Source organism: Musa acuminata, chromosome BXJ3-9 (assembly GCF_036884655.1).
Source record: "Musa acuminata AAA Group cultivar baxijiao chromosome BXJ3-9, Cavendish_Baxijiao_AAA, whole genome shotgun sequence".
NCBI lineage: Eukaryota > Viridiplantae > Streptophyta > Magnoliopsida > Zingiberales > Musaceae > Musa > Musa acuminata.
Genome location: NC_088357.1, coordinates 2,031,000 through 2,056,869, shown reverse-complemented (window position 1 = coordinate 2,056,869; position 25,870 = coordinate 2,031,000). Strand labels below are relative to the sequence as shown.

The following is a 25,870-nucleotide window of genomic DNA, read 5'->3' as shown; positions in this document are numbered from 1 at the left end:
AAACTAATGTTGTTAGGGTAAATAAAATTAGATATATATATATATATATATATATATATATATATATATATATATATATATATAATCAAACCCATATAAACTGATTCTATACAGAGTATCTGTGTCAAGGCTGCATAGATGCTATTTAGACCTTCGTGTAAAAGAGCTTTTACACGGGTTCTTTCTGATCAAACTCCATATATTGTTTGATCACTCTCTGAATCAAAGAGCTTATGAAAAGGCAAATTATAATTTTTAATTTTCACTTATATTATTGATTTAAAACCAAATTATAATTTGATATTATCAGGCTATTTGAAAATCGATAACATTCAATAGAAGATCAGTTTCATGAATAATAAAATAATATTTATAAATAATTAAATATTACTTCAATAGAAAATAAGATGAGAGAAAATAGATATCTAGATATGATAATATAATTAATATTAATAATATAAGAAAAGATAAAGGAAGAGCTAATTTTTTAAATAAAAATTTAAATATTTTAATTTTAACTAAATATATAATTTTTTATAAATCTCAATGATAGCAAAATATTCCTAAATAGTTAGGATTTACAAATTTATTGTTGTTATCAATGTAGCATGTACTTTAATGGGTTCCACACGATGCACCTCAAGAGTGGCATTTCTCATGGGACACTTACGACGTAGTTGCAGCAACCAAATTTCCACGGAAAAAAGTACGCCCATTCGAGATTGTCTTTCTTTACGTATATCAAATATTGTGGTAAATTTCCAGCAAAAGATCACAAAAAATCTGTCATGCCATGCTCGAGACAAAAGAATGCCAGACAGACTAATCTAAATACATCATTCAACAACATGACTATGTAGATGTTTGTCATTTTTCATACGACCCCCTCAGATACTATAACCAAGCTTTCTCCAAGAAAGATTGTTCCATGGGGTTGAGAATTCATCTGATTTCTATGAAGACACTAATTTTATGGCTAATACAATCATAAGATAAACTTAGAATGGAATAAAGTTTAAAGATGTGTTTGGTTAAAGAGTGCTGGGCACCACCATGCTGGATGCCAAGAAGTCTGGTGTTGCAAAAAGTGAACAGAGCTATTGAATTGGAAAGATGAAAAATTAGACTGCTGCAAGAACTGATACGTGAGCAAAAAAGTCATAATAAAAACATAAATGCAGTACCAAGAATACCATATTAATTCGTTCCCACTGTAATGGTGAAGAAGTAGAGCTTCAAAACTACCGCAAGACCTAACTGCAACAAAAATATTCCAGCAACAATCAGGAACCATCTCTCCCCAGCAGATTTGATGTGTGTACGAAGATTGAGGGCAACAAAAGTTGCAGACATGAATCCGGCAACACCAGCAATCACCCATCTGAAGATTTCTACAGGTACAATGGAGAGACACTGCAACAATGCAGATAAACAAACAAGCATTAAATAAATGACCAGGCTAACCTACCCAAATAAACAAACAATGCAGATGAGCAAACTTGATATCCAAAACTCACTAGTGCAAGGAACAAAGATATCAATAGAAGGAACATTGCAGGCTAAGACAAATTATAGAGCAGATATTCTAACCCTTACATTTTGCATGTAGAAAATATTTCACAAGGTGTTATGCTGATGGGATTCAGATCAAAGAACTACCAACAGGAAGTAATTATGAATAACAGGATGAAGTAGCAATGCAGATTCAATCCTTTTATGGTGATGTAGCATGCAACAAGAGATAATTCCTAGCACCTCCCAACCTTAACAGCACTAGTTATCTTTTGTATATATTTCCAATTTAACAAATGTCATCATATAATAAATACTTTCAAATTCTAGCTTTATTCCATATTCCCATGACACAGTAATAAGAAAATCTTGAAACTGTTTTCATGACATTGCAGAGACTCGAGGACTAAAGTAGACCTCTCCTGAATTTTTGGAATCATTGCCTGGTGGCTGAACAAAATAGGAACATTGAAAACCCTAAGCTAGTCAAAACAGAAAAGCAAAGCATACTGTTTGTTATACCCGTTCTTGAAACACAAACTAAACACTGCAAAGACATGGTAGCTTGCACCAACAATGTATAGGTAAACTATAGACAGGCAAACTAAAATTATCAACCATGGAGACTTAAAAGATGCTTCAACTTGCAAAATATGAATCCGGAAGACGCACAATCTTAACAATGGCTATAAATAATGAATGGTCGAAGCCCTAGAATGTATGAGAACATAACATGATTGACCCAATCAACATGTAAGATGATAGCTAACACAGATCAAGTTTGCTTCATCAAAAAGTTTGAACTAAGGAACAGACTACTCCATGTACCACCAAGCCCTTGGCTCCTGAAGTTTTCAAGTAGCAAGCTTACCCATTTTCTCATCAGAAACAGGTGCTTCATATACAAGTTCTAAACAATTGCTCATGTCATTCTATTGATCAAATTATATCTCGAAGTCTCAGAAAAATTTAACACAGGCATCTGACATGTCTTTTATTCTTATACAATTGTTTCCAAGCTTCTGGATGGCCCAAGCAAGCTTAGCAAAGAAAGTTACAAATCTAAATGGCAGTTGACATATAAGCTATCTTGGTGATGTAAATGCCAAGGGTACGATTTGGTACAAATGGTGTATACCGGTCCGACAGCACATAAAACTGGGTAGTACACCCGGTACAGGACCTATATCGGCTGGTACAAGCCCTGTAACAGGCAGCAATTGTTTTTTTTTATTTTTATTTTTTAGCTTCTTTTCATGCCTTTTCAAATCTCAGCACATACCAGTATATTGACACATGGTATACTAGCGGACTGGTATGGGTTCGGTGCCTGATATTAAAAACCTTGGTCAATGCACATTATAAGGTCATATTACGGAAGATGATGTTGCTCTAGATACTACAAACCAGTTGAATCAATTTAATAAAAATATCCCCATTGTTCACGAGTTTGGATCTTCGAACAATAAAAATTAATGGCAAGAAAGATGCCGTGGGAAAGCTGCTTTTGAATGGAACCAACATATAAAATAGAATGCATAGCATACCGAGGCAGGAATGAAAACAAATAAGGAATATCCATATAGACACCAAAGCTGAATGAGCCCGGATGGTGCTGAAAAGTACTTAAGTATAGCGTATAAACCAAGAGGGACCAAGGTGACATAGCCATAGAATAAACCAGCAGACCACGTGACCAGGTTAATGTCGTAGTTCCACTCTTTCTTCTGCAACTCATGTGCCACATAAGTGACAAATGTGCCAATAGCAGCCGCCACAAAGATCAAAGTGGTGCATATCCAGAATGGGCCATACCTGCAAGAAGTACAAAGCAGAAGTAATAAAAATCCTGTATTACAATTGTTCATGTTATACATGTTGGCAAACCTTTAAATGAATAAGGATATCATCCACCAAACGTTCCATACATGGCACAAGATCTCAATATGTAGAAGTTTAGGTGTTTGATTAAAAAAGAACTGAAATGGTATTTGTTTCATCATCAAAATGAGGATGAGGTTTAAAAATCCACTTACTAGACTTAAATAATTAAATCTCTTCACATGTCTGGTTCAACTTTAAGCTCGGAACCAAAGTTGATCAAGGTTGGCAGATGCTAATCATAAAGTTTATATATAATTTATCAATCTGATTACATTACTAATTGTCTACGTTTGAAGTAATGTTATAATATATTATGTTTTGTTAATATTATTATCAATATCTATTACATATTTATATTTCATATTTTAATTATTTTAAGCTTATCGATTGTTTAATGCTATTATATCAGACATCATTATATACTTCTAATTATTTATAATTATGGTTCAAATAGTTTTACATAAAGTTTAGATCATACTTTATCTTATTTATGTCATCTAATATTTTATTTTATTTATATGTATATTTTTAGTATTATATATATATGGCTAATATGTTGTAATAATTTATTGTAATTTATTTATAAATATTACATAGCTACCGATCCTAGAATTCCAAATATTCACCTTCACACAATTTTCCCAGATCCATGGAAGTCAGCAAAACTAAAAGTGTCAAAGACTACCTAAAAAATTGTCCAACAAATTCATTGTTGATAATTATTGAAGCTTCATAGAACCAGGGTCAGAACTTGAAGGGTTGCATCAGATAGTGTGCCGAGGCTAAGCTAAGTAGCAACTCATACAATGGCGGATGCAAGACCAGCATAATAAGGTAGAAGATCATGTAAGGAGATGGGGTACGTACAGGTCCGGATTATCTGCCGTATTCTCGGTGAAGGTCCCCCTGAATGGGAAAAGGGAGTCTCTGATCCTTTGTAAGACATCAGACGTATCCACATCAAAGTACGGCTTGTATGCACCGACGGTGAAAGCATGCATCCATCCCGTCGATCGGGGCTCATCTGAGATCCCGCGAGCTGGCTTTGAAAAGCTATCTAACAAAACAGGATCTCAGATCAGGATGAGACCTCAACAGAAAGCAAACGCAGACACGACGAGGCAATTGGCCAGAAGAAACAATAATCATCAGAGAGAAAGGTAAGGAAAGGGACGAGGGGAAGGGGACGGTTACCGTCGGCATCGGAAGGGGGGCGGAAGACGGCGGCGATCTTGCCCTGGGACTCGGATGAAGGTGGAAAGGTCTGCAGTTTGGACTCTGCAGCAAAGAAAAACCACAAACGATGGCAACAATCTGAGAACGAATTGCATCAAGAGAAAGAAACCACGAATCTGACGGAAGACGACGGTAGTACTAACCTGTGAATTTGAGGGTCACGTGATCCGGATCGGAGACAGCCTGCGGAAGCAGATCAAGCCAAAGTGCAACGGATCGGGTCAAGTCAGATCCAAGAAAACAAATGAAAATACCTCACCGCCGTCATGAAAGAGGAAAAAACGCTTACTACCGGGACGGATCCGGAGACGACGCTGTTCTTCTTGTGGTCGTCGTCAACGGTGGTGTAGCCACCGCTCGACATCATCTTCTTTGAACTTCCTTAATGGATTTCGTTTCTCACAACAACGACAAGAAGGGTGGCCGTGGGAGCGTCTCCTCCGCCTCCTAGCGGCTCGATCTATTTTCGAGTCCTAGGGGACGTCGCCACCAAAAGAGAATGGTCGAGGTTGACTCTATTTCTTTAAAAAAATAGATTGATTTAAGGGGAAATAATGCAGATGCGGGGTCACGGCATCACACCGAACCGCCTCCAAAGAGCCACCGACATCGTGTTGGGGTTCGAATTTAGCGCACCCAGTACTCACCTCGGTGGAAGAAATGCCTTCAGAGTTAAAAAAGATACATAAAAGAATAAGACAAATAGTTTATGATTTTAATGCAAGTTGTCCAGCCCTAAGGTACTGAAAATATATAATAAAAAATTGCATAAACTAAACAAATCAATCAACACAAGGTAAGTATTACAAACAGCATGCACAACTGAGGTTATTGATGATGTGGTAAATGGCCAATCAATTCTGAACTGAAAAATTATTATTGAAACAGGCGGGTGTGATCCTAATCCATCAAAACTCTCTTTCCCAAGAAAGAACGCCAATGTGCCATTGCACAATGTTGCATCGCAGCCACCGCCGTTGTAGAAACAAACAGTGAGATCAACTTTGTCTCAAAACCAAGATATATATACACATCAATGGGAAAAAAAGCTCTTCAATTACGGAACTGTGTCAGTGTGTTACACCAGCACGAAAATTAGAGTACAAGTTTTCAAGAACACACCATTTTTTATTTTTCTCTTTCAAAAGCACTATAAAAGACGAACAAAAGAGAACCTGTAAACTGTAGCAGACGACAACCTTTACCCTACTCAAGCAAACCAAATTCAACTTTCAAACACTCAAGCTAATCTGTAAAAAAAATTTACAGACTCATGAAATACACAAGGTAGCTTTGCATAATTTATGTACATAAAAGATGCGCAATATTCGTATTTTGCTAAAAATGCATGATAATATGTAGATGTGATAGTGCAACAGAGATATAGACATGCCACTACCTAATAGGCAACCCCACCTGAAAATCCATCCCCATCATGAAGCAAGCTCTCGGTTAACCAGTAACCATCCCAGGAACCACCTATCCTCTGCAACCAATGCAACAGTCAGATCAACTTTATTAAATATCACCAATGCAGACAAGGTAGAGCAAAACCAAACCTGAACCATTGTAAATTGAAAGATCTCTTCCTCCTCTGGGCGAGAGCCTTGTATCCATACTCTTTGCTTAAATCGGTTCTTTTGGGGTGCATGTGTGCCATGAAATAACAAGGCAGAGTAAATTGTTTTGGCATGCTACATAACCACACTGAAAATATTCATCTATCTAGAATATTAGAGCTGAAATCAGATTGGACACACAAGCTTTCACTTAAATGGCTTATTGACCAACCTCTTCAACCCACAAACTGCTCAAGATTCTCCTTTCCTTGTGACCAAGCAAGACCCGGTAAGTCGAATGGTGAAATATTCGTCGAAAGCGTTCAAACTACATTGCCAAATTTGAGAAAACCAAGAAGCGTAAGGAATGCATGTGATTATGTACCGGTCAACACAACTCCTTAAACTGAATATCTTTCTGACCTGTCCTAGGTCAAAGAATGGTCCAAAATAGGTTGACCTTTCAAAAGGATCAAATCCAGCAAACTGGTAGAAACATACAGCAATGTTATCATCTCTACCGTGGAAACATAACCTACAAGTGTGCTGATAGCAGAGACAAAAGAACATACCCTGTACATGACCTCTATCCCATAGTCTTGACGAGGTTGATCATTGTATTTTAATGCATCAAGCTGCCATTTTACCGCTTCTTCTGCACTAAACTAAAACATGCAATAACAGTTCTTCATATTGCACACACAAATATAGGGAAACTAATGCTGCTGTGCAGTCAGAACATTACTTCCAGCCTAGGGCCAAAAGGTCTTTTCCTGCGGGATTCAAGCCTGAAAAAGAACCAGAGAAACCCATAAATCTTTGTTGAGAAGCAAAATGAAATCTTTTAACATAAACTTTTAAAAAGATAAGAAGCATAGAGAAGTTGTCATGACAGTTGACATTAAAAATTTGCATTAGATACTACATCTAATTATTCACAAATGAACAAAAACTCTTATCTTTTATAATAACTTTATACATCCACCTCAACAATCTTGTTTCAACGACATTAATTTTTTTATACATGTTGCTTTTTAATCACCCAACACTTAGATACATAAGCATCATGGTCCAACAATTGTCTTATAAATTTTTTTAGTCTAAAAGATGCACGGTGGTTACGTGTACATCGTCTCCATTTTATCCATCTAATTTTTAATTTATAAACAATGTCTTCACCTTGTTAAGTACTCAATCCACGGAATCTAAAACTTTTACTGATTAAAACTTCTTGTCCATCCAACTCAATTATGTCCTTAGTTTTTCTTTAGTGTTAATAAAATTGCATCTCATGATTTGTAAATTTTGTCCCTGTAACTCAAGTTGACAATGAATTTCGTTTAATCTCTCACCAAGTAAAACAAATTTAAACTCTCACCAACTAAAAACAACAGACTAATATATTAGCAACCAAAATTTGAATAGGACAACAAAACTTACAGAATAAGAGAAAACACCACAATTATTTTGTAATGGGATGATAAATATAGTAAACAGAAAAAGGAGATCTCTCTGAACTTGATTTTCATAACAATGGAATGAGAACTAGATTGTTAGTATCAAAGTTACGAAACAATGGTGATAAGGGATTATTTGGTCGGCCGACCATTGGTGCGGCCTATAGGCTTGCGAGGAATTATCCGCTTTGGACGATGGGCATACCTGTACGATTTTGTCCTTTTGAAGCATGTGAGCTCCAAAAGGCACCTCTGAGGGTAAGGGAGACCTGACAGACTTATGAGCCCTTGATTCTTATACTCCTCAACTAATGTGGGACTAAATGGCCTTATCAAATGGTTATGCTTATACCAGAAGAAAGATAATAAACGAAGCATAATAAGTTTGTCTTGTCTTCTTGATTGACATGCAATTCCAAACAAACAAAAATAAAATCAACACAGAAGAAAAATATGAAGCAGATTATACCGAGAACATCATGAAATGTCTTATGTTAAAATTAGGCCTACCATGGATTAACTGGAGTTGTAAAGGAAATGCTATGGTATTTGGTTTTAGGAGAGAATTTTGACAAAACCCTAGATACTAAAAACATTTTCTATTTTACTTTTTTTTGTTTTTTCTTTCTGTAATACACTTAGAGTCTTAGTTGTGCCTTACCAAAGAATAAAAAAGGAGATGCAAGTTATATTTAATTACGATTACTTGATTTTGTGGGAATTGTTGAATTCTTGCTGTTTTCAAGAATCTAATGAAATACTGGATGCTTGATTTGTTAATTCAATAAACAACCATAGACGATCGCATAGGTTGACTAAGCAACGTATAACTATTTTCAGACGCTTAAGGTAATAAGGATATCATATGTGGTCATTAAACCTATGGTGGTTGGTCATTAAACCTTGTCTAAGACACGCCCAGAAAGGATGAAGGTGGATCAACCGGTAATTGTCTATATTTCCTAGAAATCTCTTAAAACGCCATGAAATTGCTTCTTTTGTTTTCCTTCTCACTTCGCCTCACCATTTGCAATTGGATAATGTGTAATCAATCGATTTCTCGTCCAAACTCTCAGGAATCCTTGCAGAAAGGGACCCATAATTAGCGCCTAAACAACAGAAATCAAGCTAAAGAAGCGCCGCGCTAATTTCCACATGAGAAAGCGGGGGTTAAAAATGAAGGACAAATTTACCAATCGGAGGAGAGGAAGTCGGGAACGGGGACGTCCGAGGAAGACGAAGCTCTGATGGATGGAATCACAGATGGGGGTTTGGTCTGGCGGCCGCGAAAGGGACTCGCGCACAGAGAGATCGGTCGAAGCGGGGACGACGATAGCGCCATGATGCTTTGATCTGATCTGCCCCCAGCTTCCCTTCGTTTCGACCTTGCCTTGGTTTCCCCCCTCCCTCTCTGCCCGCTGGTCAATTCCTCTTCTTTATCCCAATTAATAGAAAGCGTTGTTTTGAGGGTATGGTTGCCGCCTTCTCTAAAGGCTTACGCAAAGGCTATTAATGAGAGGAAAAGAAATGTATGTCTCATCACAAAAATATATTTTTTTCGTTTTTTATGGCTCCTCGTCTAAAGGCTTTAACACTTGAATCAAACCACAGGTCACTGGTGCCACTTGCCTGACACATCAGCCCAGTATAATCAACATGGTGCAGTTTTTTGACCGAACCATGGCTCCATGTGATCGACATGTCAACTCAATACGGTCAATATGATGGAATCGACACCATGACTCACATGATCAATACGAAACTAATTTATCAACACAGACTCGAGTATCAAACAAGAGTTAAATTAGTATACTTATCAGACTCATATAAGTTAATCATACATATCGTCCACTTCTGATATGGGACTAATGGGATGTTACAGTCAATATGGTGGAGTCGACACCATGACACCACTGTCCGTGATTGACATCTTAGCTTCACATGGTCACCCTCCAGTATTACCTCATTGTCACGTGACCAAATACTCTATCTTATTAGAGACAATACACCAATAACAAACAATTTTCATATTTTCACACATTTTGAATAATTAGACGTCTCCGATCCATGCAACGACATTCTTAGAAATTGTTTAATCTCAAACTCTACATGAGTTAGTTATGTCCGAGATCGACATCCCATGACTTCATAAGCATGTCATTCAAAGGTATGGGAGACCTACTACAAAAGAGGCTTCACAACGAAGTTAAGACATGTTTACTAACTTAAGAATTGAAGAGACATTATCGATAATATCCTAAAATAGATTTATAGGATTTGAACGATTAACATAGAATTTATTCTTAAGACTAACTCGAGAAAAGATTCATATTGATTCCGAATTGACTTTCACCTCTCGCACAATAAAAAAAGTTGGTACATGTATTCTTATGTTCCAAATGTATTATGTAGAATAAAATTGATGTCCATGTTTTGTTATATTTCTCGTCTTTATTATTTTCATGAATAATTTTATGATAATGTTAAAAATGTCTTAAGAACATTTGGTTCCATTCGACCACCGAAGAGACGTCCATTTAATTCCATCACACTCATCGAATGATAGAATATATTATATTAGAGATGAATGAGTATCTATCATTACAAAGTTTGAAAAAATATATAATGGTACGGGGTTTATGGTCTCTGACAACAAAGACGAAAAAAAGTCGAAGTTTTGTGATTATAAAAATATTTTTTAATAAAAAATAATTCGAATAATATTTTTTATTAGAATGATGACTGATGTGACAGATTTAACATAATGAGTTTTCTCGTTTCTTGTCATCGTAGATATCTTTATATTCAATTTGGAGATTTCAAAATAACTCATTGGATGATCAATTATTTTTATTATATATTTGTTATAATTTGATTGGATAATTAATCTATTAATATTATTGAGTCTACCCCATTAATCCAAAATATTACTATATTATACTCTTCAACTTATTATAAGTAAATTCAATTCACATGTTTATGAAACACTATAAATGCATAATCAATAAAATATTATTTATTATTATGATATTTTACATGATCCTAATTACATATTATCTCCTATAATTAATTATTTTTAGTATCTCGATTTCTACTGAGTTCTCTATACTTATAAGAATAAAATATTTAATCTCATTTTTTCTCACGATTCTACTAACGAAAATGTTATAGAATTTACCACTGAGCATATGTTTTCTCTGTCTTACTTCGGTTTATCATCGAACACTTATAGTATTTTCATACGTAGAGTTGTGAGGAGACATAAATAAATATTTTACTTTTATAAATATAAAATATTTAATATATTTTTTTAACAAATAAAAAAAATAAAAATAAAATATTAAAAATAAATTAACTATAAAAATATTATAATTAGTCCGACTTGGAAGTATCTCGAACTTTTCCTACTACACTTCCAAGTGACTGAGAGCGATACACGACAAACAGTTGTCGCCATGGCATAACTTTGAGGTGGACAGGTAGGTAGATAGTGTGTCTGATGCGACCTGGTGAGCCGAACTTGTATCCCATGTGCTCGCAACTCGATAGGAAGAATCTCTTCTGCTAACTTGACACATGGCAGTGTATCACCCAGCAACACATGACGTGCAGGCACAACGACGGGGATCGGTCTACAACTTAAGCAAGCTATGAAGACACTGCGTTCTATGTTGATGGAGTTCATTTGGTTGATATGCTTTTAGCATTTTTCGTATATAAAGCAAACCACATTTATTCCCCTCATATCTGCATCGTGATCACCAGTCACAACATCGTAGCCCATTTTTGGACCGCCGTGCTTACAAATGCTACCAGCGACGAACATTTACACTTGCGGCTGGCAGCACGTCGAAGATCTTAGTAAATCATATGAAAAGGAAAAGAAATTTAAGTAAGAAAGAGAAAAAAAGGTGATCGTATAGTGATCTCTGGATGCGGTGCCTCCGAGCGGCGGAGCGTCGTCCGTCAGCACATGTCGGCGGCCCAGTGCGGGTCATGGAAGAGCGGCTGCGGCAAGGGCTGTTTTTGTTCCATGGGCTTTCGGAAGGAGACGATGTGGCTGCCCACCATGTAGGCCGTTACCGGATCGGATAGGCGGACGTTCTCCATCCGCATCTCCCGCAACCTCTGCGCGTACTCGGACCCGCGTAACAGGTCCCACACCACTCCCACTCCGCCGGGCTTCAGCACCCTAACCATCTCCGCCAGCCCCCGCCCCCTCTCCTCGGCCGCCGCTGCCCCCAGCCCGCTCGCCGACACCACGACGTCGAAGTAGCCATCCGCAAAGGGCAGCCTCCTGGCGTCGCCCTCTCTGCACGTGACGTACTCCTGCACCCCTTCCGCCCCAGCCCGGCGAAGCGCCTCCACCGCCGTCTCCCTCCGCCGGTCGAGGCCCACCACCCGGCCGCCGGAGCCCTCCTTCTTCATCTGCATGGCGACGGCGTTGAGAAGGATGCCCCGGCCGCAGCCGACGTCGAGGGCCGTGCGGACCGCCGACCAGTCCGGGACGGCGGCGACCATCCGCTGGGCCATCTCCCAGCGGAGAGCCAGGGAGGAGTGGAGCACACTGCCGGCAGCGTAGAGGAGGCAGAGGGCGGAGAGCGCAGCGGTAGAGCCGGCGAGTCCGGCGAGGAAGCGAAGGGCGGTGAGGGGGACGGCGGCAGGGAGGAGGGAGCGGAGGAAGGCGAGGGAGGAGGGGAAGCGGAGGAGGAGGAGGAGAGCGATGGCGGCGAAGAGGGTCGCGTGTAGGGCTAGGAACGCCACCGTTTGCCACCTATCCGTGCCGTAGATGGCGTAGATCTGCATCCAATCCCGGTCACCGGTCTTCCCCATTCGTAGTCGACTTGGAATTCGATCGAGTGACTGCTTACGGATCCGTCCTTCCGCCCACCGGATGCAACGAATCGGGAACCGATCACTCCTTCAGATTTCGATCTCTCCGGATCAGTCGGATCTCCCCATCTATCAATTCCTCTTCCGAGAAACACTTCGGCAGTGTCGATCAGTCAAGCATGTTTCACTTGTGCCGCCGAGTTTGTTGGGAGGGCGGTGGGAGACAGTGCCGAGGCGGACTCCTCGTACACTATATCTTGCTCCCTGCTTGACTGCCTCATTCCATTTAACGTGGAGTGCACTGACCGGGCTGCTACTCCGGCGTCCGTTTTGTATCGCTGATTCAGGAAGATAATAATAATAATAATTAATATTATTAGAATGTTACTATCGTTAGCTTGATTTTGATGCGGTATATAAATTAATAGACGCCGACAGTGTGTATTGTGGACCATAAGCTGTGGTGGCAAATTTTGGGATTAGGAGGGTCTGCATTGAAATGATGTGAGATTAGGTTTGATTTGGCGGTGCGTCCAAAAGTCCAAATCGTGGAATTCTAATCTCAGGGAAAAAGGCATGCAGAGACAAAGAAGGAAAAGATGGAAGCAGACAGCTGTTTGCAAGATTGGCTTGTGGTGGGAGACTGGGGCATCATTGATCATCACGACCGGAGGCGCCGCTCTGCGTGTTGACGTGGGCAGCCGCGGAATCGGAGATTGCCGCTCGGTGCTTTATCTTTGCGAAGAAAAAGCAAAAGAAAATTAATGTATTTTAATCTGTAGCAAAAGAAAATTGCGTCGATCGTTGCCCTCTCACTAAAAGTGTTAAGAGTATTATTAGACATAATGACCACAGGTTGTTTCAAATGTCTTGTTTAGTCGAAATCAAAAATCTTTATTTCGATCCTGTAAAAAAAAACAAAAAAAAACGTAATGCATTGAATATGGAAGAGAGTCGAGAGAAAGAAAATGATTAAATCATTTAGTCCCACGTTGATTGAGAAGTACGAGAACTAAAGGCTCATAAGTCAGTCGGATCTTTTTTACTCTCATAGACATCTTTTAGAACTTATATACTTCGAAAAGATAAAATCGTATGGGTACACCCATCGTCCAAAGCGAATAAATCCTCGTAAGTCTACTGGTTGTATCAATGATCGACTGACCAAATGGTCCCTTATCAGATTGGCCCTAAGAGAGCTCGAGATCTGCATCTCGATCGAGCAAACTCGCTCCCGAGTCATGCACCTCGATTATGAGCTCTTGTCTCCTCTAGAAGGGAGCACTAATAAGATCATTTAGTCTCATATTGATTAAGGAGTATGGAACCAAGGTTCATAAGTTTGTCAAAAAATTTTTACCTTTAAAAGTTATTTTTGGAGCTCCGGATAAATCAAATACTGAAAGTTGGATAATATCATCTTGAAATTTGCATAATGTTCTTTACATTTTTCTGCCACATGAATTATGCGACAACTTATATGATGGTGGTAAAGCTTTTACGGGATATGATAGTTTTGGATGCCGTTTCTTTACGACATGTAACACAATAGATTGCTCGATATTATGATCACTACAGAGAAAAAATATTGATGCTATAATAAAAATGGACCCTACTAAGAAAGTAAAACTTAGAAGGTTTTATTAGGCTCATAACTCACAAATATTTTTCGGAGTCATAATTATATTCAAATTATTTGAAGGATAAAAATTTAGTGAACTCAAACTTATTTATTTTATATATTAGAAAAATAGTTTAAAACACTTTGGGTGCTTGTAGATTTTTTCTAGTATGTATAAAGAGGGCTAAGAGAGAGAGAAAAAAAAACCTTCTTTAGCATTTACATGAGAATGTGTATAATAAATTTTGAACTTAGATTTGGGTTGACACAACAAAATGTTATTTTTTATATTTATTTTTCTCATATAAAGGATATATGATTTTTCTATATAGACATAGGCAAATAGACAAATGGTTTCGAACCACGAAATTTAGTGTTCTTCTTTTAGTTTATTCATTGTTATTTTTGATATTTTTCTTTTTTCTTTTTTCTTTTAAAATATTCTATCTCAATAAGATGAGATCAAAAATGTCTTAGATTGTTTAAAAAATATCTTAGATTATTTCTGCATGCTTTACTATTGACAAATTTAATGAAAAAAAAGTTTGATTCTATAGTAATCAATGGTGAATGATCTTCTTATTTACGAATATCTAGAAAAAAATTACAACGACAAGCGATAAGAGAAGTTTGAGGTAAAATATGTAAATAATATTTATACTATTATTAATAATATTATTGATGATAACTTGGTCGCATTTAATTGAGATAAGTAAAAGAAAATTATCTGGTTAAATGTTCTACAACTATGTTATATTCGAGGTGAAAGTTGCAAAGGTCGAGGATGAAAATGATGAGACTTGGTAAAATATTTGAATATATTTAAAATAAATATTTAATTAATTTAAAAGTTAATATAAAAATAAAGTCTTATGACCTTTTATATCATTAATAATTTTATGAATAATATAATAATTCAAGTTGAAAAAGATTTAATATCTTATACTACTAGAAAGAAGAATAAACGTTAGAACACGAACAATAATATATTAATTACTTAGGGTCGACTTTCTGACAAAATGGATCTTATCATAATAGATATACTTAAAAATATTAAGTAAAATTATTTTTAAAAATAAAAAAAAGAAAGAAGGGATCGACGATTGTTTTTCGGTTTTGAAAAATGATAAATCCTTATAGAAAAGCTATATTTAGATTCTTCTTTTTGTTATTTATGTTTGTTTCGAAAAGGAGGATCATTTTAATTTATTAAATATTTTACTAGCAACATATAAAGAATCAAATTCAACCAACACTACGCAACAAAAGAAATGAAAGGAATTGACTGTACGGGATGATAGGATCAAGAAAAAAACATCATCCGAGAGATTGAAGGCGAAGCCCCACTCAATGAGAAACACACACAAAGTTCGTTCATTAGTCACTGGCAAAGGGATCACAACTACTACTATTTATTTCTTTATTTATTATTCTGGCAGTCAAAGAGACTTCTCTTCGGACCTCAGGAGATGAACGTCCACTTCGCTCGGCCGCAACTACGACAGTGTGAGTCTTATCCGAACGAATCTCCCACGAAAGCAATCAACCCTTCCGGTACAAGTAAGGCTTTAATAATGGTACAGATTCACGAGGGCATGCTACTATAACATCAGATTACCCAAACGAACTTATGCTTGATATGTACTACGATCATATAATTTAATGTCGAATAGAATTGGTCGGATTTATAGTGCTGGTTCGAGTGTTATGATCATGTAAGAAGCGAATCCAGAACTTGATATAGGTTTAGTGGTACTACACTTGCGTAATTTTTGCTAGATTTCGTCTTCGTCTGGGTGGAGCTGTGGCGGTGGTGTGCTATGGCACTTGCTCTTTGTCTGTGTCTCCCCTTTTCTCTCCGCCTTTCTTTCTTTCTTTCTGTTCCCTACTTTTTACCCGTTGCGATCTAAGTGGAATCTTAGCATCCAAGGCTTGGCGCGGGCGGCAGCTGCGAGGTGAGCTTCGGTGTGGTATTGGATTGCAAGATCTGTTGGGGTATCTGACCTCTCTGCTCCCTTCTGAATCTTGCGATTTTTCACTTTGTACTCGGAAATGACGCATTTGCTGCTTCCTGTGGTGATTTCTTGTAAAATGATTGGTCTTTTTCTTTTAGGTTGCTGCATTTTTGGTGCTTCTCGCCGCGTCTTGTTAGTTTAGCAGCAAAAAGATTTCAGTATTCTGTTCTTTTTTCGTTTTGCTCGTTTGTTCCTCACATCTTTTTTAGCAAATTTGAGATACTTCTGTAGCTACCTGCGATCCTTGGAGGGATTTCCTAAGAATACGCTTCCTCTTTCAGTACATGTGTAATTTGATTTTGCGGTTCGTATAGGACGGACTTTCTGATTTCCATTTCCAAGAACTTGAAATTTTGGTTCTTTTTCGCATTTAGCGTACTCGTAACTAAAAAATAGCAGTAGATGTGCAGGTATTCAAACAACGCAAAGTTATGCCAGTGAAAAGTTAGCTTCTTCACTTTTTATTTGTTTAAATCGGTAATATAGAGCATCTTAGGTGGGCATGGAAGGAAGTGTGCACGTAATGTGTATTATATAATCATCTTTTCCTTATTTTTCTTCATCTCAGCAGGATTGTCAGTTTGCTGCTTCAGAAGAGAGATACCATCATGCTATTCGCTCGGGTGCATCGTTTGAATTTAAGACTCTTCTTGTGGGTTGGCTTGATGTTGATTCTGGGATTGCCATATTGCTGTGCATACACTAACGAACTAGATGGTACGCCAAGTTGTTTTATATGCATCTGAACACATTGATTCCTGAAACTTGAAAACTGGCTCCTATTCAACTCATGATAAATTGCTTTGCAAGTTCTGTCTCTTTATTTGACATATAAATCATGTTTTATAACCTTTTCAAGCATATATGCTATTATACGCCTACAGTGCTTAGCAGCACACTTTCATCAGCAGAAATTATTAATGTTGTTCCCCTACGGTGGTGTCAAGTATCAATTAGAAGATATAGAGATAAATGTCCATCTTCCATCTTCACGCAACAAATTAATCTGCCATTCTCATTTTGAAGCTAAATACTGAAGATCTACAGGTAAGGAATGTGGGGAAATATGATCAAGTGATTCAGGAACCAAATGTCGATGTTATTTTCACTGGAAACTGAAAAGTTCATCATTGATCATACATTCTCACTTGACATTTTTAGGCCTATACCAGTTGGTCACACAAAAAATGACTTTTCAAAAGGTAAGGAGCTTCGTTATGAGTGAAGGTGGTGATCGAAAAATGGCCATGGTGGCTGCAATGTAGGTTTGCAGTAGCAAGTGCCACCATACTACAGATTGTGTATTATGGCTATTCGTCTGATCATTTCTACAAATGGGTGCTAGTATGCGATAAAACACCTGACTTCAGTTGGAATCAACTGAACCTGGCAGATCCAAGTGGCAATCTGCTGATTCTTGATGATTCCAGCTGATTTGTCATTTGTGAAGAAGAAGAAGAGTGAGAACGGGCAATCACCACATATCTATCATAGTTGAAAAAAAAAAAAAACAAGAAGATTAACTGATTAAGAAAACTGGAAGAGAAATACCTCTGTGGCTGCTGCTGCTGTTGTCACTGATATATCAGTGCCACTGCATCTGTCAATCCCATGCTGCTGCTGCTATAGTCCCACATTGATATGAACGGGCATTGATATTTAGAAGATCATCTTCACATTCATCAATATGTGTCTATTTTCTTTTACATGTGGCTGAAATTAAAGGATTTGGCTCCCATTCTGTCATTTGTTTTTCTTTTGAGGTTTTGCTTTTCTTTTTACTACTTTAATTTTTATTTACATTCTTGTTTGACTTTCTTCTTTGTTGTGATACCGTTAATGTGTTCAAAGCGGTACATCACAATAAATACTTATCATACTTAATTGTCATCTAACAACTACATTAGGAAACTTCTACAGTAGAAATTATGTTTTTTGGCTCTTTTTTTGGGAAAAGAACTTTGGAGCTTCATTTTACGTAGGTGACAAATGTTTTATATATGCAGAATGTCACTGAATGTACCTATTCAGCTTATAGTTAATATTTGCACAAAAATGGTTTTCTCTTAGTTTCTGCTATAAATAGCTTTTATGCTGCCTTGGGTTCACCTCCTCTTCCTGGATGGGTTCCGAGTGGAGGAGACCCCTGCATGGAGGGCTGGCAAGGTGTCCAATGTGTTGACTCAAATATAACTGGAATGTACGGTAATTTCCTCCTAACTTATCCTATTGAAGTAATCACTATTTGTTCTCATCTAAATGGTCTGATTTTGTTAGAGTTATAAATGGCGCAAATCTTGGAGGGCAACTGGGTGATGGATTAGGCATTTTTTCTTCAATAACGACAATGTAAGTGATACTTCATTGAAATTCATTCTTTTGTTGACATGAGCACAATGCTAATTTTTGTACTGCCATATTGTTGCTACAACAAACAACAGCCTGTAATGCTGTCATCTTGTTTCTCTATTCTCCAAATTGAGCTGTTCATTTCAGAAAGCTCCTTTAGCATTATAATCCCCCCTTCTAATGCCATCATCAGGAACTCGTGGATTGATCTTTGTCTGCTATTTTATGTTGTAGAGATTTGAGTAACAACAATATTGGCAGTGGCATACCAGACAATCTGCCTCTTACGTTGCAGAAATTGTATGTTTTAAACAGATTAAAGTATATTCTAGGTTTCGTTCTTTCTGATCTCACTATGTTACTAATGTTGAGTAAAGCTGTATTGTTTCCTTCTCTGGGGCAGCTTTCTTTCAGCTAACCAGTTCACAGGAAGCATTCCAAGTTCTTTATCAAAGTTAACACTTCTGACTGACATGTAATTTCTTGCTTATTTTGCTTAAGGGAACCAGCATTTTATCTTAGTTGATAGATATATCTTACATTTTCTGATCTTTGTAATTGACAGGTCAGTTAATAATAATCATTTGACTGGAGTTTTGCCAGATGCTTTTAGTTCTCTTACTGGACTAATAAATTTGTAAGTTAGACTTTCTACTTCAATAATCTTCTTTCTGCTTGTCATTCAATATTCTTGATAATTGTTATGCCAAAACATTCACACAGGGATCTTTCTGTCAACAACATAAGTGGCCAGTTGCCACCTTCAATGGGAAGCTTGTCATCTTTAACTACATTGTAAGTATCAGCTGCTTATATATCTGATAATTTTGCTATTTTTTTAGCGTGGTATTAGCTTAATAACTTGTTTTGCAGGCATGTGCAAAATAATCAGTTTTCTGGGATCCTTGATGTGTTGGAAGATCTTCCTCTCAAGGATTTGTATTTTTCCAAATAGACCTCTAACGTTTTTCTCACCTTTATTTTTTCACTACATATTCTTAATTGTTTTTTAGGCAATTTGAATTAAATCTATTACTTTAATTCAAAAATGGAAGTAAATATTGGCTTAATGTTTACTGTGAAGAGGTTAAAAGATCATACGAAACCGTTGGCCTAAATGGTGATATTGATAAGGTCTTAAGCATCACTCTGATATCGGCTTGGTAAGCTATTGAACTATTCTGGTACCAATATATTGGGCAATATATGAACTTGTTTCACTCGGTATCATTAGAAAAAAAAAAGATAAAAAGTTTAAAAGTGAATGGTATTATACTTAAATCAAGCTATAATTTTTTATAACAGTACATCATCGGGCCAGCAAATACCTGTCAGTCTGCAGTATTCTGACCTGTATTTAGCCTCGGTTGGGTAGGACTCTCACGTTGTGTAACATAAGTAGACTAAGCTTATTTAGTTAATCGTTTATGTGTTGAGTTTTAGTTCCTAAGCTCTCAGATGAGTTCTCTTTCTCTCTCTCTCTCTCTCTCTCTCTCACTTGCTTGCTTTTTCTCTTGCTGGACCATATAGGTCAGTATTAATTCTTTTTTTATCTTTTCGGTGATACCTGGTTGTAGAGATCAGTTTGCCAGCCAGTATATGTATACTGTACAAGTCTAACAAGTTGTGAGTCATTTCAGACACATGAACCATGCTGTGAGTCATTTCTTTGCTCACCAGTCCTCTTGACATGAATGCTAATTAAACAAGCTTTGTCTTTTAGTGCTTGTGTTAAACTTGAATGAACAAGTGTGAAGTTTTGTTGCCTATGCTTCCGAGTAAGAGGACATAGGACTCTGTCAAAGCTGCCTGTGTTGAGATGCATTAAGGTTCACAGTTTTTAAACATGTTTCTTGATCTGGCTTAACAGGAACATAGAGAACAATCTGTTTTCTGGACCTGTCCCAGAGAAGTTGCTGAATATTCCAAATTTCAAGTAAGCATCTCATACTGATTGAATTCTCTCATTTTGCACATGCATTATGTTTTAAAGTGGGAAACATTAGGTCTTGAGTTACAGGGCTAATTTACTATAAATATCAGTCAAACTTTCTTGTTGTTTTTTCACTCAATCTCAATATTGAATTGGTCGAAGATATGTATACATGTACACATAAGTCACACACATACACACACACTGATATATACACAATGAAAGTCTACTAACTTGTTGAACTGCTGCACAGAAAGGATGGAAACCCGTTTAATACCTCCATCACACCATCATCAGCGCCACGTCAATCTCCACCACAAGCTTCTCCTTCAGGGTCTCCTATACCTGATACCATGCATACAAACTCTTCAGATGGTCCATCCAGTCAAGAAAGTCCCCACAAACTGTCAACCGTAAAAATCGTTGGATATGTCGTTGTCGCTGTGTTTCTAGTTATTGTCATTGTATTGATGGTAATATTTTGCTTATCAAAATACCAAGAGAGGAAATCAAAGCATGATGAATTGTTCAGAAGCCAGGTTGGAAGAACAGAAATGGGATACAAAAAGCCTAGAAGCGAAGAACATTTTGCAGAGACAAAAAACGAAGTTCCAGAAGGTAAGATTAATGCATCTAAGATATTTTATCTTCAGGCTACTTTCTTTTTCTGTACAATCTAGAAATGGTTGTTTATAGCTGCAAAGAAGGGCCACAGAGAAAGAAAGGAATATGTAACTGATATGGCAATGACAGGTATATTCCATTCTGCTTGGTGGTCTTGTTACTAGTTTATGTAATTATGACTATTGTCTTCCGTCCTGTACCAGTTGTGAAGGACTCTGAAAAGGAGAAGGAACACATAATTGATATGAATGAGACAGCTGATATTGTTATGCCACAGCCCCCCGTGGAAAATGTTACTGTAACTCCGATTGTCCTCAGAAAAAATGTTGTGGGCCAGTCTCCAGAGATGATGAACACCACACCAACTTCTGTGAGATCCTTTTCTGTTGGAGATCTTCAACAATACACAGACAATTTTAGTGAAGAAAATCTGATCAGAGATGATAGATTGGGCAAAGCATACCTTGCAAAATCTTCTGATGGAAAGGTATGCTGTTAATCTTTGTGCCTATAACATGAGAAGAACATTCTGTTTCGTTTTTTTTATTCAAATGTCTATTCAGCTTTCGGGCCATGAAATATTAAAATGTCTGTGCAGTTTGCTACTTTGTGTAGCTGTCTAGATGATGTTGACAACACAATCATAGACCACCAATATTAATGAAAATTACATTCAACATTACTCTTAGTTTTTCTAGTTTATTAAGTTGATGACCTGATGCTTTAAGAGGAAGAAGCTTTCCAGGTTGGCTTATTCACGCCTATGTTGTGTTGTTTAAATTTTACACCAGATTTTTGGAAAATCTTTGTTGTCCATATTCACTATTTTTTATTATGTCAAAATAGTAACATCCCTGACACTTGCTGTAAGCATGTACTTAAATTGTATTCTTCAGCACTTTCTGAAAAGATTGTCCAGTGATACTTTTACTAATCCTGCTGTGCAGCTATTGGAAGTCATGAAGCTTGACAATGTGAACTCAAGAGTACCTGCTGATGACTTTCTGGAGCTAGTATTAGCTGTCTCTGAACTGAGGCATCCTAACATTCTTGAGCTTGTGGGGTATTGTGCGGAGTTTGACCAGCGTTTACTTGTATATAGATACTTCAGTCAGAAGACCTTACATGACATACTTCATGTTGGAGATGATCTCAACACTAGACTATCTTGGACTGCCCGCCTTGAAGTGGCCCTTGGAGCAGCAAAAGCCTTAGAGTAAGTAGAATATTTTTCCATCGTAGATGTGTGGTATAAGAAATATAGATTTTTGGACTGAGAAAGTTCACCTGTTGTTGTGCAAGGTATCTGCATGAGAATTGTCAACCATCATTTGTGCATCAGAATTTTGGACCTGCCAATCTTCTCCTTAATGATGAGCTTGCTGTATGTGTTACTGAATGTGGCTTGTCTTCTCTAATGTCAACCAACTCTGTTATGCAGGTAATTCCAGTTAGTTGCATATTACAGACAGCCATACTTCAAAATTAAGGCTTAAATCAGTGAGTAATAGAAAAAAATCTCATTGTCTTTAAAGTTCCAGTACATATATCTTAGCTTCAGTTTGAAACTATAAGAACAATCTAATTTTAGTAACATCATTTTACATGCTTTAGCCTTGATCAAGAACATGACTGAATATGCAATATATTTGACATCGTCAAGGGAGTCATATGAAGAAGCAATAGCTCCTCCGTGAGGTTAGATTTTTGGGTCAGAACCTATTTCGTGATAGCTTGAGCCTCTCATTGACATATTTTGAACTTTTGGCCAACCTCCTACCATTTAGTCTGATGTTTAGCTAAGGCAAGTCATGGCAAGAGGAGCAGCCATAGAACCAAAAAGGCTAGAATGGTGGATGAGTAACATTTAAAGGTCAGCTTGTGCATTCCAACCCCACAATAAGAAAGCTTTTATGTAATATAAAGCTGTGGAGTTATTATTATAAGTGCATAGCTGAATTCATACACAAACCATGGTTTGATGTATCACCCAAAACGGTATGGTATGTATAAGTGCAATAGCTGACCGGAACATGGACCGCTCTTTACCAGGCGGTATAGCGGTTGAGGGGGTGTATCGGACGATACACCCTTCATATCGAGCAAAAGGATCGAAATTTGATCGTTACATACCTGTACTAGTCGGTAATGGTTGAATTTTGATCGAAATCAATCAAGGGCCTAGATTGAACTGGTTCCGATGGTGAATTTGATCGTCGGATCCATTTGAATGCCTATTTAACCCCATTCCTCCCCCCTATTTTATCCTATTCCAGTCTCATATCTTCTAATACTCTTTCTCACTCAATCACTCTCTCGTTCTAAAAAATTCTCACTCTTGTTCAATATCAATGGAAGAATCGTTCGGAACGTGCTGCAAAGTTATTAATCAACATCCGAAAAAGATAAATCCACTATCGCTTCCTTATTTGGATATATTTTATTGAAATAGAACTAAATTTGCATTTAGTTCTAATTAAAATACACTAATTTAGATTTTGTCCTAATTTTCATGTATTTTCGGAGATTTTCTGGGCATTTTTTGGGACTGTCGGCACATTCTAGCGCATCGCGTATCGGTACATTGGTATAGACCGATGTAATGGACCGACCAAAGACCGGAACAGCCGGTCGGCATGAAGTTGCAGTCCTTGACACAAACCATTTTAATTATTGCACCTTTTAGTTTTTTTCATAAGACTATAAAGGGATCCAACCCACTCCTTGCTTTCCTACAGGACTAACTCTTGGTGCTATTTTCATATCAGTTGTCAGGCCGAATGCGTGCAATGTACAATTATGAAGCCCCTGAAGTAAATGAATCTGGGAAATTTACTGATAGAAGTGACGTTTACAGCTTTGGGGTTGTCATGCTAGAACTTCTTACCGGACGGAAACCTTATGACAGGTAAAAGAACTTATTTGCATGCCTACTGATTGACTTTCTTTAATTGTTCTCTTTCCTGTCTTCCTTCATGTGATACAGGGAATTGTCTGTAATCTGTTTTCTTACCATAACTTGCAGTGCCCGCCCTCATTCTGAACAACATCTTGTCAGATGGGCTAGTTCTCAGCTATATGATATCAATGCTTTATCAAAAATGGTGGATCCTTTAATATCTGGAAGTTATCCTGAGAAATCATTATCCTGCTTTGCTGATATTATAAGCCGTTGCATTCAGGTACATCTTTGCTCGACTATGCACCTGCAATTTTGAAGTTATCGTACCATTGGGTTTTCTTTTCTTACGCTATAGTCGTTTATAATCAGTAAACATGCTTCCATTCCCTAGACAATATCATAAATCAGCTTTTACTTCTTTTTGGGCATGCAATCAGTAACAAAAACACATTTTCTGATCTCAACATAGATCTGGCACTCGAAGTTTGGAATCAATTGTCTATATTCTTTTCCTTTCATCACTGCGGTCACAACAATATAGTATTGAAACATTGTATTATTTTCTGCGCCTTCATTATTGCATTAGCTTGTTTTAGTATTTACCCCTAGGTTGATTCTGATGTTTCAGATGTTGCACTTTGATTTGTTTCTGAGAACACCAAATTCCAAGATGATGACCAAATACTTCCTGCAACGGTCACATAGCATCTTTATGTAGAAAAACACATCCCTAATAAATGGTTCTTGAATTTGGACAAATTTGTACAAGTTCAAAGCACATTTGGTTTAGAAATGGTAAAATTTCATGTTAATTCAAGCAAATCTGCAGCTGCTGGCACATGATTTACATGCTTTTCAAATGAAAGTATTACTTTAAGCATTCCAACTCATGTTCGTACTTCCAAGAGGCAAAATAAAATGTTCTAACATGAGATTTTATTCTGCAGCAAGAGCCAGAATTTAGGCCACCAATCTCTGAGGTTGTTCACGACCTCATTCGCATGGTAAACGATGTGAAACATGCAACAAATGATGACCATGTCTAATCTGCAAGAGGAAGTTTGTTCTGCAAGCAGGAGGTGAATGCCGGAGCTAAATTATGTGCAGCACCAAATTGCTGCTTGCTGAACATGGTTTCTTGTAATCCTTTTGCCTATGCGGTGATGATCTCAACCCATGAGAAAGAATGGTGGTTGGCTTCTTATTGTTGATCCATCATCTGACACATTTAGCTTACTTTGTCACTGTTTTAACATTAACACGAACACATCATCGTACTTTTTATGGTATGAAACAGAATTTTTCTCACCTTGTTTCCTTTTCAATCTTCAGAATACTGAAGCATGAAGCTATGTTCCATTTCACCACCACTTGGAGAAGTTAGCATCAGAGGTAGGAAACTGTGAAGGCACATTTGTCTGCTTAACTTTATATTGCATTATGCCATGGATTTGGGATTCAGTCACTTGATTGCTTCTTTCTCACTTTTCTTAATGTGGATATTAGTTTTTGCAGCCTTAGACCTTAAACCATTTGTAATATTTGAGCCGCCATTGGTGGCACAGACATTTGCAAGATTGCATCGCTTACATCCCACATAGATTTACCAGTCTACGATATCAATATCTAAGCATGTGTTTAGGTTGGAAGGCAAACTGGTAGGATAAAACTATCAGCTGAGATCTACAGTTTGGTGATCACATTGCATTCTAAATTGTTATCGGATCCGTCTATTAAATGGCCAACCTGAAATCAACAGCGTGGTCCATTTATTGGCCTCTCAAAAATGATTCAGGAGGCATGAATCGAACCGTTGGCGGTTTGGTCTCCGCTTGGATCTGCTCCACGTAATGAATGAACCACACACAACCAGAGACGTGGTCGAGTCGAAACGTCGGTTAGGTCTCAAAGGAAGTATCCTACGTGGCTAACCATAACCCCGTCC

The 25,870-nt window shown here is 37.4% G+C and overlaps 4 protein-coding genes across 24 annotated transcripts; 1 reads left to right on the top strand and 3 right to left on the bottom strand.

The window, feature by feature from the left end:
• Positions 1–797: 797 nt before the first annotated feature.
• LOC135649867 (uncharacterized) lies at positions 798–5,066 on the bottom strand. Of its 3 annotated transcripts, XM_065168783.1 has the most exons (7): positions 4,922–5,061; positions 4,776–4,815; positions 4,591–4,674; positions 4,264–4,453; positions 3,060–3,327; positions 1,194–1,413; positions 798–1,097 (listed from the first exon to the last, which is right to left on the bottom strand). In XM_065168783.1, the coding sequence occupies exons 1-6, from the start codon at positions 4,997–4,999 to the stop codon at positions 1,198–1,200; spliced, it is 876 nt and encodes a 291-aa protein (XP_065024855.1). In that variant the 5' UTR covers positions 5,000–5,061; the 3' UTR covers positions 798–1,097; positions 1,194–1,197. The 3 variants fall into 3 exon arrangements, with proteins under 3 accessions (XP_065024855.1, XP_065024857.1, XP_065024856.1); XM_065168785.1 differs by lacking the exon at positions 798–1,097 and having other exon boundaries at positions 1,147–1,413; positions 4,925–5,066; XM_065168784.1 differs by lacking the exon at positions 798–1,097 and having other exon boundaries at positions 1,147–1,413.
• A 790-nt stretch (positions 5,067–5,856) lies between these two features.
• On the bottom strand, positions 5,857–9,129 carry LOC103996805 (uncharacterized). Its single transcript, XM_018818129.2, has 8 exons — positions 8,842–9,129; positions 6,937–6,979; positions 6,764–6,856; positions 6,615–6,677; positions 6,424–6,519; positions 6,192–6,326; positions 6,049–6,118; positions 5,857–5,882 (listed from the first exon to the last, which is right to left on the bottom strand). Exons 1-8 carry the CDS (start codon positions 8,988–8,990, stop codon positions 5,878–5,880), a joined length of 654 nt encoding a protein of 217 aa, XP_018673674.1. The 5' UTR covers positions 8,991–9,129; the 3' UTR covers positions 5,857–5,877.
• A 2,236-nt stretch (positions 9,130–11,365) lies between these two features.
• Positions 11,366–12,816, bottom strand: LOC103996804 (uncharacterized). The gene has a single exon (XM_009417811.3). The coding sequence runs from the start codon at positions 12,479–12,481 to the stop codon at positions 11,615–11,617; it is 867 nt and encodes a 288-aa protein (XP_009416086.2). The 5' UTR covers positions 12,482–12,816; the 3' UTR covers positions 11,366–11,614.
• Positions 12,817–15,520: 2,704 nt separating this feature from the next.
• LOC135648872 (protein STRUBBELIG-RECEPTOR FAMILY 3-like) lies at positions 15,521–25,521 on the top strand. Of its 19 annotated transcripts, none has more exons than XM_065166856.1 (19): positions 15,521–15,608; positions 16,686–16,834; positions 18,188–18,317; positions 18,395–18,466; positions 18,701–18,766; positions 18,870–18,941; positions 19,032–19,103; positions 19,190–19,261; positions 19,340–19,405; positions 20,337–20,402; positions 20,653–21,017; positions 21,096–21,152; positions 21,227–21,510; positions 21,971–22,239; positions 22,326–22,464; positions 23,792–23,931; positions 24,049–24,205; positions 24,873–25,085; positions 25,258–25,409. In XM_065166856.1, exons 2-18 carry the CDS (start codon positions 16,726–16,728, stop codon positions 24,969–24,971), a joined length of 2,235 nt encoding a protein of 744 aa, XP_065022928.1. In that variant the 5' UTR covers positions 15,521–15,608; positions 16,686–16,725; the 3' UTR covers positions 24,972–25,085; positions 25,258–25,409. The 19 variants fall into 19 exon arrangements, with proteins under 19 accessions (XP_065022928.1, XP_065022926.1, XP_065022924.1 ...); XM_065166854.1 differs by having other exon boundaries at positions 15,529–15,662; positions 16,689–16,834; positions 24,873–25,117; positions 25,258–25,521; XM_065166852.1 differs by having other exon boundaries at positions 15,529–15,662; positions 16,689–16,834.
• The last annotated feature ends 349 nt before the right edge of the window (positions 25,522–25,870 follow it).

Bases quoted from the DNA above. Each gene is read 5' to 3' on its own strand.
- LOC103996804 (XM_009417811.3), bottom strand. From the start codon at position 12,481: ATGGGGAAGACCGGTGACCGGGATTGGATGCAGATCTACGCCATCTAC.
- LOC135648872 (XM_065166854.1), top strand. From the start codon at position 16,726: ATGCTATTCGCTCGGGTGCATCGTTTGAATTTAAGACTCTTCTTGTGG. The intron at 19,262-19,339 runs GTAAGTATCAGC...CTTGTTTTGCAG, and splicing joins TTGTCATCTTTAACTACATT to GCATGTGCAAAATAATCAGT. The intron at 23,932-24,048 runs GTAAAAGAACTT...CATAACTTGCAG, and splicing joins GGACGGAAACCTTATGACAG to TGCCCGCCCTCATTCTGAAC.
- LOC135649867 (XM_065168783.1), bottom strand. From the start codon at position 4,999: ATGATGTCGAGCGGTGGCTACACCACCGTTGACGACGACCACAAGAAG. The intron at 3,328-4,263 runs GTACGTACCCCA...TACTTCTTGCAG, and splicing joins ACGGCAGATAATCCGGACCT to GTATGGCCCATTCTGGATAT. The intron at 1,414-3,059 runs GTATGCTATGCA...GCATTGTTGCAG, and splicing joins TTGTTTTCATTCCTGCCTCG to TGTCTCTCCATTGTACCTGT.
- LOC103996805 (XM_018818129.2), bottom strand. From the start codon at position 8,990: ATGGCGCTATCGTCGTCCCCGCTTCGACCGATCTCTCTGTGCGCGAGT. The intron at 6,857-6,936 runs GTAATGTTCTGA...TGCATGTTTTAG, and splicing joins CTTTTGGCCCTAGGCTGGAA to TTTAGTGCAGAAGAAGCGGT. The intron at 6,119-6,191 runs GTTTGGTTTTGC...CATTGGTTGCAG, and splicing joins TTCAATTTACAATGGTTCAG to AGGATAGGTGGTTCCTGGGA.